Below are 17,511 nucleotides of genomic sequence, written 5' to 3' on the forward strand. Positions count from 1 at the left end.
GTTCAGTGGGTCTATCAGTTTCTACTGTCAGTCTTTGGTCCTTGCCTTCAAGGAGTAGATCACTCACTGTCTGTCCTGATGGCCAAATAAAGCAAGTTTTAACTGTGTCACTAGCAATTATAAGTTCCCAGACTCCAACCATTTGCTCATGTCAGGATAGTACCTCTGACATGATCTTCCATTAGACAAAGTTTCTGTCGTGTATTTCTGTTATCATTCCAAATTGCTCATAGTTTTTATGGCACTGTCGTCTGGTCTTTCTGCAGGCTGAACTCTGCTCCAGTAAAAGGTTTTGAAAAGGATGTGGGTGGCAAGACAACCCTGCGGATAACATATCCAGAAGGGGCCATCCAGAAACCGGAACAATATGAAAAGGATTCTCTCTTTGTGCTAGCAGGGTTCAAATGGCAAGATTTCAAGTGGCTGAAGTACATTGTTTACAAGGAGAAAGTGGTAAGATGAATGTCTGTATGGAGAAGTAGTCCTGGTATTTCAGAATTTCATTCCATCATTTGCTTGCAGTCAGGTCTTGTGCCAAATGCTGTACTTAGGTTTCTTATATGAATCTGCTTTTATCCTTTCACCTCTGGTAGTCTGCAGCAAGGCAAAATTATTAGTATTAGTATTATTTTAGAAAGCCAGTGTAGTGCAAAGATGTGAGTGTCACTCTAGGATTGGAGAGTCCCAAGTACAGATCCCTACTCTGTCATGAAGCTCACTGGGTGCCTTTAGGCCACTTGCTATGTCTCAGGCCAACCTACCTCTTACAGATGTCTGTGTAAAATGGGAAGGGAAGAACCATGTCTGCTGCCCTGACTTCCTTGAAAGAAGAAGGGAGGATAAAGATGCAATGAATAGACAGAAATCTAGTTATTGTAGTTATAACAAAATGGGTTTGAGAGCTCCATGTTAATCCCAAAATAATTTGGATATGAATAGCCTTTAATCCAGTTGATGGGTTGAGAGATGTATGTGCAGAAATGTTACATTTCAGCCACACAATATAAAATAGGTTAGAGTGGTAGGGCAGGGAGATGCCTGGTCACATTGGGTTATTGATGGAAACTAGGTTGATTAGTTGGTCAGGTGGTCATGGCCAATAAACGAACACTAACAAATGAAGGAGAGGATCTCTGGGAGGCTGCTAGTTCAGTTGGAAGCCCATTAGATCCCAGCAGGAAAATAGTCTGCACGCAGCCCTAAAATAGCAAGCTGGCTCCTGTGAGTTTAGTGTTTGCAGTTATTGAGGAAATTCCCAAAATCAGGCCTGTTTAGGTTTCATTTCATTCTGACCTTCATTGAGCTGCTCGAGATGTACACTACATTGCATGAAGCACGTTTTGTTGTAGGTTAAAACCTGAATTAGTAAATGTCAGAGACAGTCACACTTTCTCTAAGAACAGTTTGGAAGTGTTAGTGTCACTTTGAAAATGCCATGTTGAAAATGCCATGTTCAGATTAAACTTTTCCAGAAATAAGTGTCTTAACCTGTGAGCCCAGCCGATACCATCTTATATTCTAATAGCAAAGACAGTATTTCTTTGGATAATTAAATCCAGTGACTGGAGCTGTGAACAGACAAGACAGATTTGTAAAGGGCCCTAGGTTTGCAGGAAAATGTGAGATCTAAAAAAAATACACTGGGCAGCTTAAAAAATCTGAAAATGAGAAAAGGAGCACCTGTAGCTTTAAACTACGAATTCCTTTAGTGGCTGTTACTAGGCAACCACAGCATTCCAAGCTTGGCTGTGTAACTAAAAGGCAGGGGGGTGGGGCTTTCCAGACCTATTTTGGCCTTTGAGGGAGAACTCATTGGGGCTAGGCCTGGCTAGGGTTGCCAGCTCCAGGTTGGAAAATCCCTGGAAATTTTGTGATGAAGTCTCAAGAGTGCAAGGTTTGGGGAGGGGAGAGGCCTCAGCATGGTATAATGCAGGCATGTCCAACTTCGAACAGGTAGTGGTCTATTATTTCCGGCCAAAAGTGCCGGTGATCTACCACCATGAAAACAAAGTTTCAAATTAGTTTCAAATTAGATTTTAACCCACTAAAATTGGGTTCCACCCCCCACCCCCAAACCACACATGCAGTTCTAAAAGTAAAAATAAGAATTCATCATACTGCCACCAATAATGTAGGAGCGGTGGCGCAGGTGGTTAGACCCACCTGCTAGTAATATCTGCGAACAGCTGCTACAGCTGTTCGAATCCACCGCGGCCAGAGTGAGCTCCTGGCCCTAGTCCTAGCTCCCGCCCACCCAGCGGTTCGAAAGCAATAAATTACATCATGATGCGAGTAGATAAATCGGGTACCTGTCTTAGATGGCAGGGAGCACCCTTCCCCATTAAGGAGGTGGAACATCGGTGGCGAGTGAAGAACTTCGATGGTGAGTGGCAAAAAATGGCGATCGAGCACAACATTGGCGAGCTGCGACCAGACGTCGGCAGGCGGAGCCAGGAGACGCAGGGGAGCGTGAGGCGCAGGCGGAGCCACGATGGATGGAGCCAAGGCCGCGCCAATACGAGATGTGCACCGAATGGACCTACCAGCCGACACCGAGGATCGCAAGAAGGAGAACGGAACAAAGCGCCGAGCCAGCAATAAGCCAGCAGCCACACCAGGAGTGAGAAGTACAAGAAGTCCTTCCACGGGGTGCCGGTAGGGTAGTCCCCACCCCGATTGAAATGTGGCCATAGATGGGGTTAATTAAGAATACTGTAAGCCGCTCAGAGACCCCTGGAGGGGGTTCGAGCAGGATAGAAACCGAAATAATAATAAATAAATAATCAAATACCACCAAACAATCATCAAAAAACCCCAAACACCTGTCCAGCAAACCAAGTGGGGCTGGTGATCTACCTCTGACCCCTCCGCGATCTACCTGTTGGACATACCTGGTATAATGCAACAGAATCCACCCTCCAAAACAGCCATTTTTTTTAGGGGAACAAATGTCTGGAGTTCAGTTGTAATTCTGGGAGGTCTTCAGGTCCCACCTGGAAGTTGGCAACCCAGGCCTGGCAGCAACCTCTGGGTGACTTGATACCACCCGACTTGCATGACTCAAGTATGCCTGGCTGCTTCCTACTATTCAATAGCAGCCACCCTATGAAAGCCAGTTTTGTGTAGCAGTTAGAGCTTCAGATTAGGGTCTGCAAAACCCAAATTCAGATCCCCCACCTTGCAGTGGAATAGGGTTGCCAAATCGACTTACCTCGCCGGCGGGGGACTCTGGGGTGGCTGCCATTTGAGGGGAAAACATAGAGATGTACACTACATTGCATGAAGAGTTTTCCCCTCAAATGGCTGTGGCCCCGCCCCCAGCGTGCCCGGCATCATGACGTCACTTGCCTGTGACGTGCACGCGGGGGTGGGGTTTCCCCCGGGGCCCGATTCTGCGGGGGCTGAAATCGGGCCTCCAAAGCGGGGTGAAATCCGCCCCCCGGGGGGAATTGGCAGCCCTACAGTGGAAGCTGACTGAGTGACTTGAACCTACCTCACAGGGTTGTTGTGTGGATAAAAAATTGCAGAAGAGAATAATGTAAGCTGCTTCGGTCCCCACAGTGGAGAAAGGTGGGGTATAAATGAAGTAAATAAAGAATAAATATAGTGGAAGGTGGGAAGCAGATAAAAGGTAGGTTGATAAATGGCTGAGAAGGAGAGAACGAGGCAGGGAGAGAATATGGGGATTGCCAAGAGAAGGTAAAGAGGTTAGGAAATTCCTAGAAATTTGGGAGGCAGAGCCTGGGGAGGGTGAGGTTTGAGGAAGGAAGGGATGTCAGAGGGTTATAATGCCATAGACTCCACCCTCTAAAGCATCCATTTCCTCCAGGGGAACTAGGGTTGTCAACGTCCAGGTGGAAGCTGGAGATCACCCAGAATTACAACTACTTTCCAGCTGACATGGTTCAGTTCCCCTGGAGAAAATGGCTGCTTTGGAGGGTGGATTTGAGGCTGTTATACCTTGTTGACATCTCTTCCCTCCTCAAACCTCACCCTCTCAAGACTCCACACACCCCAAATCTCCAGGGATTTCCCAACCTCAGTCTGGCAACCCTAAGGGGAACTGATCTCTGTAGTTGGGAGAGCTGTTGTGATTCCTAGAGATCTGTATCCCCACCCAGAGGTTGGCAACCCTAGGAGGAGAGAAGGAAGCAGGAAAAAGGAGAGACTATGGGGGCTTTCAGGAAAAGGAAAGAGGAAATAGTGGGAGGGGGGAGTCGTGGATTCCTACTTCTACAAACAAGTTATTAAGTGGGTTGGATTCAAACTTAATTCTTTATCTCAGAAGAAGAGGAGGAGGTGGAGGAGAAGATTGGATTTATACCCGGCCCTTCACTCATAGTCTCAGAGCATCTTACAAACTCCTATCCTTTCCCCTCCCCACAACAGACACCCTGTGAAGCAGGCGGGGCTGAGAGAGCTCTTTCCAGAACTGTCCTTGAGAGAACAGCTCTGACAGAACTATGGCTTGCCCAAGGTCATCCAGCAGCTGCATGTGGAGGAGTAGGGACTCAAATCCGGTTCTCCCCAATTAGAGTCTGCGCACTTAACCACTGCACCAAACTGGCTTTCTCAGAAAATAATTTCATCTGTAGAAATCTCTCCTTGAACGTCTGGTTTGTGTCAGTAAAGGAGCCAAGTGAGGGCAAGGGTTTCCATGGAAATAAGTAGCTTTAGGGCTTTCCCCTCTCTTAAAAATAACCCTATACCTACTTTCAGCAGAAGTCTGAGCAACCACTACCAAAATGAGCAGCTTGTGGAATAAGTGCTTCCGGCATCAAGAATCTGTCTCCAGGAGTGAAAATCCAGTGATGAATGAACAGGCACCAGCCAGCAAATGCAGCTAGGTGAAAGAGCCTGCTTATTGTAGAGGTGCACCTGACTCATAATAAGCAGGGGTGGCATTGGTGGTCTAGTAGAGTTTAGCTGAGCTTCTTTGTGTAACCAGGAAAATGCTTGTACCCTCACCCCACCTTATGCATTATCAGCTGGCTACCAGGTGAATAGTGTTCAGAAGTAAAAACTACATAGGAACATAAACTGTACTTGGAACTAGAAACTTTCCTTCTCTGGCATTTTAAGAGCCTTTGAGTGTTGGGAAAGCACCTTCCATGCATTACAGGCAGGGTCCTTAGGCTGTGATGACCCCAATGTGAGGAGCTTCTCCCAATGATCTCTGGTTTGGCCCTCTTTGGTTAGCAAACAACAACTCATAGATTTCGTTTTTAACAAAACAAAGTGACTCTGATCTTTCTTCTTTCTATGACCTTTCATCCTCCCAGATTTCTTAGGCATGTGGGGGGGGGGGGTTAGGAGCACAGAACATTGCCCAGAAGTCAGGGACAGACCCACTCCATTGGAAAAAAGACTTACCTGCACTGAATGTTCTCTCCATATTCCCCCCTTTTTCTTCAGTTCAGAGGAAAGAAAAGCAGCAACACAGCAGTAGAGTTGTGACAGAAACAGGTGTGTGCCTCCCACTGCAGTTGGGGGAACAAAACACTGCCCACCTACAACAGCTGGCTTCTGCAGTGGCCCTTCAAGACATGTCTTTAGAGGAGGGACACCTTCATTCCTGCCTTAGCCAGAAGGAGTGAGGTCCAGCCCCATCACAATGGGCTTTTACCACTGCCAGCCAGGCCCGACTCCAGGGTTTTTTGTACAGTACGTGAGGCTACCTTCTGGTGCGCCCCCGCAGCCGTCGTCAAGGTGCCCCCATGTAGATCTCGGCTGGCTCCTGTGCCCCAAGGGTCACTTCTCTCCCCCCCCACAGGCCTTCCTCTTGGGGTGCTCTGGGCCTCCCAGACAGTGCTCGGACACACAAGCAGCAGCTGGCCAGTTTCCAGTCCCCTCCCCCCCAGCGCCAATCCCAGCCCGGTCGGGGTCTTGCAGGGTGATGTTGTCAGCCCCTTTGGGCAGAGTGTGGGGCAGATGATGTTTTTTCACCTCCCCGAATGGTGCTGCTGAATTGTGGGAGGAGGCGCTCCGGCCGGCAAGGGAAGCACGCCCTGGGGTGCTTCACTTCCTGTGCTGGGCAAGGAGGGGACAAGGCCGGCTGGCTGAGGGAAAGGGAGCCCACCAGCGGGACGCGTGGCCCAGGGCCTAATGGAGAAGGCAGGGGAGCAGGCAGGCCAGAGTAGTGCCCTCATCGAGCTGGCGCCCTAGGTGACGGTCTAAAATTTGTTAATGACAGTCCGGCCCTGCTGCCAGCCTACCAAAGAGGTGCTGTACCTGGAGATGCACTTTCTCTGCCTTAGCCAGGAAACAGCATGGAGACTCTTAGGGGATTGGGGTTTTTGGTGGTAATTTATGAAGGACACAAGAGAGCAGCCTCATGCCCATGATGAGCCTCCATGGTGATGTGCATGGGACTAGCATGGGACATTGATGAAGAGAGTGCAGGGGCCAGTGATAGTACCCAGACCTCACTGGCCCAGACATTAGCAGAACAGAAACAAATTAAATTGTAAGTTAGAGGGGGGGGGGAATGCTGGTATGGTGCCTTTCCCAGATCACTCTGGGGAAATGACTCATTCCAGCCTCACACCATGGGTCAAGGATGTGCAGGGCTCTCTTCCGCACCTCTATTAAGCGTACAGCACAGTGGAGCAACTGTACCACCGCAGCAAGCAGAGTCTCAGAAGAAGCACAGAAAGCAAAAGCACTAATTTCAAAGGTGCTTAGGGCCAAACTAACTATGACAGTGTCCTCCTGGCCACCATGAGGACAAGGACACCCTTTTAAAGACATTTTGAAATGCCACAAGGGCCCGATCCTGATCAGGCCCACACATGATGCTCTTGCTTGTCCACCCATGCTTTTTAAAATGCCAGAACAGCCATAGGGGGCTGTTTTAGAATTTAAAAGGTGCATGGGGGCTGCAGGCAAGCGTTGTGGCATTTTAAAATGCCAGTGGCATCCTCATGGTGGCCTTGAGGATGCCATCATGTTTAGTTTGGCCCTTATTCCCCACCCCTCTCAGCAGATGATCCAGATAGGTTAAAATTAATCCTCTCTGCCCTGCAACAAAGAGGAAATAGGTGCTTTAGAGAAGAATGAGTCACAGCCACAAGGTGAGCATGAGGGGGAGGGAAGGGAGTGGCAGAAGGCAGAGCAGTCATGCTGATTCCCTGCAGCAGACTGCAAGTACATAGGACCTGGAACAAAAGTTCCCCTTAATTCTCTCTTCTTCTGCTTATTCTTCTGTGGCAGCTTTCCAGGGCAAACAGAGAGGCACATGCAGGGAGCAGTTATGGTATGTGTCATGGAGAAAGGAAGGTCCTTTTGCTTTCTTAATTATTATGCAGTTGCAACATGCTATTGGCCTAGGAATTAGCATTCCTGGGGGATAACCTACAGGACAATAGTCTTCCTCAGCACACGCACCCCTGTTGTCACTCTAGCTGTGAAAATTAAAGGAGGAACTAATTGGAAAGTACTTTCTTCTTGTCTCTCTTTGTTTTCCTCACAGAATTGCATCTGCTTTATTGAAGCTTTGGGATGGAGTATTGCTTTTACTTAGGCATTATGTTTCCCAGCCCTATCCTCCATGAATCTAATCCCCTTTTAAAGCTATCTATGCCTGTGGCCATCACTACATCCTCTGGCAGCAAATTCTACATTTTAATCACTCACTGTGTAAAGTTTTATTTCCTTTTTATTCATCCTAAATCGACTGCCCATCAGCTTCATTGGATGCCCTTGAGTTCTAGTATTTTGGGAAAAAATTCTCTTTGTCAACTCTCTCCACCCCATGCATAATTTTTATAAACCTCTATCATGTCCCCCTTTAGTCATCTCTTTTCTAAACTGAAAAGTCCCAGAATCTTCAGCCTTTCCTCACATGGAAGGTGCTCTAACCCCCCAATCATCTTGGTTGCCCTCCTCCAGCTCTGCAGTGTCCTTTTTGAGATACAGTGACCAGAACTGTACACAGTATTCCAAATGAGGCTACACCATTGATTTTTATACAGGGGTATTATAGTATCGACCATTTAATTTAAAATCCCTTTACTAAGAGTGCCTAGCATAGATTTTGCCTTTTTCACAGCTGTAGCACACTGACACATTCATTGAGCTATCTACTATGACCTCCAAGATCTTTTTTCACTCTCAGTCTCAGCAAGTTTAGACCCTGTTAGCCTACACTTGAAGTTGGGATTTTTTTGTCCCAATGTGCATCACCTTACATTTGTTGTTGTTGTTCAGTTGCACAGTCGAGTCCGACTCTTCGCGACCCCATGGACCAGATCACGCCAGGCCTTCCTGTCTTCCGCCGTCCTCTGACGTTGGCTCAATTTCATGTTCGTTGCATCGATGACACTGTCTAACCATCTCATCCTTTGCCGTCCCCGTCTTCTTTGACCTTCAATCTTTCCCAGCATCAGGGTCTTCTCCAGGGAGTGCTCCCTTCTCATTTGGTGGCCAAAGTATTTGAGCTTCAGTTTCATTATCTGGCCTTCCAGGGAACAGTCAGGGTTGATTTCTTTGAGGATTGACTGATTTGTTCTTCTTGCAGTCCAAGGGACTCTCAAGAGTCTTCTCCAGCACCATAGTTCAAAAGAATCTATTCTTCGGCGCTCGGCCTTCCTTATAGTCCAACTCTCGCAGCCATACATGACTACTGGGAATACCATTGCTTTGACCAAGCGGACTTTTGTTGGCAGGGTGATGTCTCTACTTTTTATCATGCTGTTTAGGTTCACCATCACTTTCCTCCCAAGGAGCAGGCGTCTTTTAATTTCATGACTGCAGTCACCATCTGCAGTGATCTGGGATCCCAGGAACGTGAAGTCTGTCACCACTTCCACAACTTCCCCTTCTATTTGCCAAGGAGTGATGGGGCTGGATGCCATGATCTTAGTTTTTTTGATGTTGAGCTTCAGGCCCACTTTTGCGTTCTCCTCTTTTACTCTGGGCAAGAGGCTCTTAAGGTCCTCTTCACTTTCTGCCATTAGAGTGCATATCTGAGGCTGTTGATCTTTTCCCCAGCAATCAAATTCCGGCTTGTGATTCATCCAGGCTGGCATTTCGCATGATGTACTCTGCATATATATTAAATAAGCAAGGTGACATTATACATCCTCGTCGTACTCCTTTTCCTATGCTAAACCAATCAGTTGTTCCATATCCGGTTCTAACTGTTGCTTCTTGACCCTCATACAGCTTTCTCAAGAGACATGTGAGGTGGTCTGGTACTCCCATCTCTTTAAGGACCTGCCATAGTTTGCTGTGATCCACACAGTCAAAGGCTTTAGCATAGTCAATGAAGCAGAAGTAGATGTTTTTCTTGTACTCTCTTGCCATTTACTGTTTGCCATATTGTCGCCCACTCCAGTTTGTGGAGATCCTACTAGAGCTCTTCACAATCATCCTTGGTTTTCACCATCTTGAATAATTTTGTGTCATCTGCAGACATGGCCACCACACTACTTACCCCTTGTTTCATATCATTTAGGAACAAATTAAATAATACCAGCCCCATAACTGATACTTGTATGACCCGACTACCTATGTCCCTCCATTGTGAGAACTGTCCACTTATTTCTACCCTTTGCTTCCTGTCGTTGAACCAGTTTTTATTCCATAAGAGAACCTGTCCTCTTATTCCATGACTGCTAAGTTTACACACTTATTCCCTTTACAGAAGCTGTGCTGATTTTCCCTCAGCACAGTTTGTTCCTCTATGTGCCTAATAATTCTGTCTTTGATTACAGTTTCTCCTAAATTGCCTGGGATAGATGTTAGGCTGACTAGCTTGTAATTTCCTGCTTCCCCTCTCGACCTCTTTTTAGAAATCCATGTAACATTTGAGTTCCCTAAGCACTCTCAGGTGTATGCCATCAGGACCTGGAGACTTATCATTTTTTAATTTCCCCAGTAAGTCCAGAACTTCATCTCTCATCAACTCAATTTGACTCAGTTCTTCAGACTGTAATGTATTTCTGTTATCATTCCACATTGCTTATTCCTGAAAATAGTTTCTGTGGTAAGGGTAGATGCCTCACACATGCATTGTCACATCTGTACATCTGGTGTTTAATTCCAGAACACTCTAAGGGAATTTCAATAAACTTGTCTGGTTCCTCCTGCTTTATGGTCATTTCAATATGATGACCACTTTACATTTGTTTGTAAATTTATTCTAACTCAGAGTTCTGTGCTGTAGCCACTGGGGATGGTGAGAAGGGAGGCTGACTCCTTTAGAGATAATCTAGACTCTACCCCTGAATGCACAGCTTTTAAAAAAGTACATAACTCTCTACAGGGCAGCCACATTGTCTGCCCTTCTTTTCATTTCTTTTAAGTTTGTTTTGTTGTAATGTGATAACTCAGTTGAACACTGAGAGGTCAGAATGAAATTTGATAAACACATTTAAGCACAATTATATGCTTCAAGTTTGAATGCCAGCTCAATTCCAGCAGTTGTTTTCAGATTGGGGAAGGAAAATGCAGAACACACTGGAATGAAGGTTGGTATTCATGTTCTGGATAGCATTCTGCACTTCAAGTCTGAAACCCAGCTTGACCCTCACATATGTTTTCAAATGAGATTGTGTGTGGCCAGAAATTGAAAAAATAGATTGTAATGAGACTTTTGAATTGAGATCTATGATACTTTACTGTACTGTACTGTACTTCATTGTGTTGGGAGCAATATCCAATTCTGATTTATTATTTGGTTTCTCTTTCATGTTTCTGCCTTTCCATGTCAGCCATTTAGTGCCACAGGCAGGGAAGATCAGAATAACATCAAAAGAACAGTACAAAATGTCACTTATAATCTCTCCCCTTATAATAAAAGCGACTTGGGGTGGCAAGATTCGATGCGCGGCAAAATCAGTTTGCCCGCTCATCTGCCACTCACCCTGGGTCCTATGAATTGGCTGCCTTGCGCTCCACTGCTGCCTCAGTCCCGCCCACAGACCTGCTGGCAAGCCTCTCGCCCTCACTCTCCAAGGAGCTGTCCCGCGGGATGGATGCTCCTGTAGAAACTCGAGCTGCAGTGTTAGAAGAGTCAAACAACACAAATATACACAGCTTTGAGAAAGACAGGAGCGCTCCGTCTATGAACTTCAGCTGTTTAATGGGCCTCTCATAGGACCAGCAACAAACATCTATTTAAACATCAATGTAACCACAAAAGAAAACTTCCCCCTTTAGAAGACTTTCAAGCAAGGAGAAGCGGCTGTATAATTCTAGAAACTCCCATTGGGGTTGATTATGTAAAAACGATGTAAATTGACTGGTAGTTATTAGAATTGTATAAACTGATTATTATTGCTGATATTGCATGTACCTGTTTTAGAATATTATAAATAACACACAATGCACTTTATGGGATGGATGCTCCAGCAGGGAGCCAGGAGGATGGCCGGGTTGGCCTCTGCACAGCCTGGTCACTCCCTCCGGCCCTGAGGCTGCTGGGAGGCCTCCGGAAGGAGAGGGTGGCATGGGGAATCTCCACTGCTGGTGCGCTCAACCACCGCCGGCCTGTCTTCGCCCCCCCCCCCGGCTTCTGAGCCCGTCCCGCACCCAGCTTGTACGCTGAGGCAGGCGAGCTGGAAAGGCTTCAGGAGCTCAGGGGGAGACATTCAAATGTCTCCCCGGTGCTTCTCCTGCTGGCATCCTGAAGGGGGCCAGCAGGAGTAGCCCGACAGACCCCCCCCCCATGCTCCTTCTGGCTTGCCGGCTAAGGCAGGCGAGCTAGGGGCAATGTGAGAGGGTGCGGGGAGACATTTAAATGTCTCCCCGGCACTTCTCCTGCTGGCCTACTGAAGCGGGCCAGCAGGAGAAGCCCGACAGAGGCCCCCCTGCACCCTTCCTAGCTCACCTGCCAAGGCAGGCAAACTACGAGGGATGTGGGAGGATGCGGGGAGACATTTAAATGTCTCCCCAGGGCTTCTCTGCCTGGCCTGCTGAAGCGGGCCAGCAGGAGAAGCCCTCCCCCGGCCCCTTCTAGGACGTGGGAGGGAGCAGGAGAAGCCTGACAGAGCCCCCCCCCCGCCATTCGGAGGGGACCACGAGGCCGGCCTCTTTCTAGAGCTCATTGTCTTGAGTCTACAATGGGCTTTTCCACTAGTAATTTATAAAAAGCAGCATAAATACCATTATTAAAATTTGTTTTACCTGCAACTTCGAAAACGATTGATTGATTGCTGTTAACTAATATCCTAAATGTTTGGAAGGGTGAGCTTCCTAGGAGATACATTCTGCATAAGACAGGTACACTCTTAGAATGGATGACTAGATAAATCCTAAAATATCTAATAATTATGCTTGGCTGCTCCTCCTTTCATATTTCTGTGAAAGACAGAGTGGGCTATAATACAGACAGCCAAAATGGCCCAGCTGCAGAGCCTCCCTAGTAGCTCTTGCTAGGAATGTAGCTTTTACATACCTTCCAGAGTCTTGCATTGCATCTGACTACTATACTCTTGAAGCTATCATACTGCTTAATCTCTAGAAGTAGAGAAGTGAATTAGAATCAGATATCTCTTTCCTTTAGAAAGTTTAATGTTGTATGTTTACTATTGGCTGAAAAGGGACTGCTTCTGTTACCAGTGAAATCCACAAACCATGAAAATAATTGAATAAATTATAAGGTTCAAACTAGATATAATATGCTCTTCTGCATATCTTCCTCCACCTCCTTTTTTAACCAAAAGCCTCCTTGGAGGACTGTGAGATTTTAAGCAGGGTGTATATCTGCCCACACACTCAGCCTTTTCTAGTCTGGCTATTTTTGCATTTGGAATCATCCTGCTGCCTTCCAAGTAATTTTTTCTTAAATGAGTAGTAAGCATACTATTTTATTTCAGTGGGATTTCATCCAAGCAATGTAATTAGTATGTGGGTGCTAATTTCTCTAAAGCCAGATGGTTGGTCAGCACTGAACTTGGCTTGTGGTTAATTGTAAAACTGCTAGAACAATGTAGTTTTTGCTTTTGTGCAGCAAGGATAATCTGCAAAAATCTCAGACTTTACCACATGGATATCTATAGCAAGTTGGTTGAAATGTGAGGTTGAATGACAGTTTTACAGATACTGTGGACCACCAAAAAGACAAATGAATGGGTTGTAGATTAAATGAAGCCTGTACTCTCCCTAGAAGCTGAAATGTTCAAACTGAAGCTATCGTACTATCCAAGTGTCTTATCATGCTAATTATGAGAAGACAAGACCCACTGGGAAAGATAATAATGCTTAGAAAAGTTGATGGCTGTAGGAAAAGAAGACCCAACAAAAGATGGGTTGACTCAATCAAAGAAACGTAGGGTTGCTGCCAGCCCCCAGGTGGGAATGGGGGATCCTCCAATTTGGTGGGCTCCTGCCCACCACTGGCCAGCTGGCCAGTGGGGGGAAGCCCCACCCCCAACAGCCATCACCTATTGCAATGTCCCTGGCTTGATGATGTCACTTCTGTGTGACATCATCATGCTGGGACGTTGCCCCCCCCACTCCTGAAGAGCTCCCTCCTACCCCCTGCCAGCGAAAGAAGAGGACCTGGCAACCCTAAAGAAACCATGGCCCTCAGTTTGCAGGAGGTCATTCATTCATAGGGTTGCCATAAGTCGGAAGTGACTTGATGGCATTTAACACACACACATCCATAGCAAGAGTGGAAATCATGTGAGCAAGAGATTGGTGCATGTGGTGCAGTTCTGGCAGGTAACTGCTTCCACATCTGGGCCTATGCATCTCTGTGCTGCATGAAGCACCAGCTGGATAGTGTGGATTTACAGAATCAGACTTGACAGTACTGCCTTGTCTCTTCAGTAGGCAGATGTATACCTAACAATTGCACAGGCTGCTCCCAGATCTGTGGACTGTGATCTATATTAGCCATTAAATGGAATTTAAAGAAAACAGAATCCTTGCATTTTATATAGTACAAATTGCTGTACACATTTCCTTTCCTAAATCATTATAAAGGTATTTACAAAATATAAAGGCCATATATATTCCAAGATTGTTTGTTGATGTCTAGGGTAAGTAAAAGTATAAGAAACTTCTTTAGAAAGTTAGTCAAAATACTTCTATGAAAAGTTACCTTAACTTGAACCTATGGAATTGGTATTGAGACAGTATAACCCTTCACAGAGCCTTTGTGCTAGGCTTTTCTGCACACAGGTAGTTGTATTTCTTGTTGTTGTTGTTCAGTTGCACAGTCGAGTCCAACTCTTCGCGACCCCATGGACCACATCATGCCAGGCCCTCCTGTCTTATGCCGTCCTCTGGAGTTTGCTTAATTTCATGTTTGTTGCACTGATAACACTGTCTAACTATCTCATCCTTTGCCGTCAAGGGAAGTCTCGAGTGGAGTGCCGCAGGGCTCAGTCCTGGGCCCGGTGTTCAATGTTTTTATAAATGACCTGGAGGAAGACAGACGGGATGCTTATCAAATTTGCAGATGACATGAAGCTGGGTGGGACTGCTAATTCTGAAGAAGACAGAGTCAGGATTCAAAATGATCTAGATAGGCTGGAACAATGGGGTGAGACAAATAAAATGAATTTCAGTAGAGATAAGTGCAAAGTCTTACACTTAGGTACAAAAAATCAAAGGCACAGATATAGAATGGGAGGAACTTGGCTTGACAGCAGCACATGTGAAAGGGATATAGGTGTTCTGGTTGATCACAAGCTAAATATGAGCCTGCATTGTGATGTGACTGCGAAGAAAGCTAATGCAGTCTTAGGATGCATTAACAGAAACATCGTGTCCAGATTACGGGAGGTAGTAGTTCCGCTCTATTCTGCTATGGTCAGGTCTCACCTGGAGTACTGTGTCCAGTTTTGGGCACCACATTTTAGGAAGGATGTTGACATCCTCGAGCGTGTCCAGAAGAGGGCAACCAGGATGGTGAGAGGGTTGGAATCCAAGTCTTATGAGGAATGGCTGAAAGAGTTGGGCATGTTTAGCCTGGGAAAGAGAAGGCTTAGAGGGGACATGATTGCAGTCTTCAAGTATTTGAAGGGCTGTCATGTAGAAGATGGCACAGATCTATTCTCTCTTGCTCCAGATTGCAAGACTAGATCTAATGGGTGGAAATTACAAGGGAGTCGTTACTGGCTAAATATCAGGAGAAACTTCCTAACTGTAAGAGTGGTTGAGCAGTGGAACAGACTGCCTCGGGAGGTGGTGGATGCTCCGCTGGATGTTTTCATGCGGAGGATGGACAACCATCTTTCAGGTATTTTGTAGGGCTATCTTTTGGCTATGCTCCTGCAGAGTGCAGGGGGTTGGACTAGATGACCTGCAAGGTCCCTTTCAACTCTAACATTCTATGATTCTTTGACCTTCAATGTTTCCCAGCAACAGGGTCTTCTCCAGTGAATGCTCCCTTCTCATTTGGTGGCCAAAGTATTTGAGCTTCCGCTTCAGTATCTGGCCTTCAAGGGAACAGTCAGGGTTGATTTCTTTTAGGACTGACTGATTTGATCTTTTTGCAGTCCAAGGGACTCTCAAGAGTCTTCTCCAGCACCATAATTCGAAAGCATCTATTCTTTGGCACTTGGCCTTCCTTATGGTCCAGCTCTCACAGCCGTACATTACTACTGGGAATACCATTGCTTTGTCCATGTGGACTTTTGTTGGCAGGGTGATATCTCTACATTTTATTATGCTGTCTAGGTTTCCCATAGCTTTCCTCCCAAGGAGCAGGAATCTTTTAATTTCGTGGCTGCAGTTGTATTTCCTGGCATATATTAATCAGGATTTAGGTGGTTTTTAAAAAATACATTGTGTATACAGTACACAATGCCTCCAGCTCTGGTTGTTCCACACTAATCTTTAGACAACTTCTTCCTTGCAATTTCTCTTCTCTTTAAAGTGGCATAAGTTCTAGTCTTATATGTTGCATTGTTTTGCATTTAATTCTCAGTTATGCTCTTAGAACAGTAAAGGAGGTTCCGCGGAAGTGACTGAACTGTCTTCTGTCTATTAGTATAACAAAGCTAAATCTAGTAATCAAATCTGTAAACTGTTCAGTTTGCCTTTGCAAACTGCACTCCAACAAGCTAAGCTGCCAAATTGTTCCAGTAGCTTCACACAGCTTTACACAGAATGGCATTTGGTGTTACTTCCTCAGTTTAGCATAGCAAACCCACATATTAAACAAAGTTTGAAATTTAGTGAGCTTGTTATTTTTGTTCCACAAGTTCACAATGTGCATTTGTGTAAACACAAATCAGGAATTTCCCGAAACCAGCCACAGGAATGCACAAGCAGTTGAGGGTACTATTTAAACACGGACACAAAATACAAACCGGAACTCCTGCTTTAGCACACTGTTGATGCACCGAGTTCAGTGCTTACCTTTGTCTTCCGTGTTAGTAAAAGTGGTATCTGTGGATGAAACAGTTTCATGAAGAATGTGCTCTGTAGACTGTTTTCAGGTTGAAGGATTCCTAAGGACCCTCTACAGGTGTGTGCATAAACCAGATTGTATGTTATAATAACATCAGAAGAGTCATGCTGGATCACACCAATAGTCCATGCAGACAGTCCAGCATTCCTTGTTCCACAGTGTTGAAACAGATGTCTCAGAAGGTCCACAAGCAAGTGCACAGATCCTACCAACTAGTATTCAGTGATATAGTGCACATGAATACAGAGATTCCATTTAATCCTCATGACAAATAGCCAATGATGGATATATCCTGTGAGAATTTGTCTAATCCCTTTTTAAAGCTACCTGTGCTAATGATCATCACTGCATCCTATGGCAGTTCCATAAGATAATTATGTATTGTGTGAAGAAGTACTTTCTTATATTTGTCCTGTATATATTACCCATCAACTTTATTGGTATTTTGGGAGAAGAAAGAAGGTCTAATATTTTTAAGATGCTTGGAAGTTGTTAATATCTATAATGTATGCTGCAGATTAGGAAAGATATCAAGAGGATGCCAACATGACTAACTAACAAAGAAACACTTTTTCTATCCATTAGTTATCACGTAACTCTTGCATTTATATGCTAATTTGCTGCTATCCATTCATCTTGCTGGCCACCTGATAAAATTTCAGCTGTGCATATGCATCTTGGCTCTGAATGGCCCTTCCTAGTGGTTGTCCCCCACCCTCTTTTTTCCTGTAAGTAACCCTTAAGGAGATTTTATTCCATTCATCTGAAGAAGTGCGCTTTGCACACGAAAGCTTACACTTTGAATAGAACTTTGTTGGTCTTAAAGGTGCCATTGGACTCAAACTTTGTTCTAACAAAGTTAAGGAATACATAAAAGGTAAGAAAGCTTCGTTTAAAAATTGGAAGCCTTTTCCAAATGGGGAAAATAAGAAGCGGCACAGGAAAAGCAATAAATAGTGGTGGCATGCAAAATCAGATTTTGTCGATCTTCTTGCTGAAAATAATACAAAGAGTAATAAATTCTTCAAGTACACTAGAGGCAGATTTCCATGGAGTTAAAGGGTTGCTGAAGAAAGACAGGGAGACTGCAGAGAAGCAGAATTAATTCTTTGCATCACTGTTTTCACTGTGGAAAGTGT

General features: G+C 45.4%; 1 protein-coding gene across 1 annotated transcript in view; it reads left to right on the forward strand.

Moving 5' to 3' along the window:
- Window positions 1-17,511, forward strand: part of ST3GAL3 (ST3 beta-galactoside alpha-2,3-sialyltransferase 3) — a 360,651-nt gene that overhangs the window by 267,534 nt on the left and 75,606 nt on the right. Inside the window, exon 10 of the mRNA XM_015422952.1 lies at window positions 267-453. Within this exon, the coding sequence (XP_015278438.1) occupies window positions 267-453 (187 nt within the window). The remainder of the gene's footprint in view (window positions 1-266; window positions 454-17,511) is intronic.

Source organism: Gekko japonicus, unplaced genomic scaffold (assembly GCF_001447785.1).
Source record: "Gekko japonicus isolate JY-2015 unplaced genomic scaffold, Gekko_japonicus_V1.1 scaffold117, whole genome shotgun sequence".
NCBI classification, from domain to species: Eukaryota; Metazoa; Chordata; class Lepidosauria; order Squamata; family Gekkonidae; genus Gekko; species Gekko japonicus.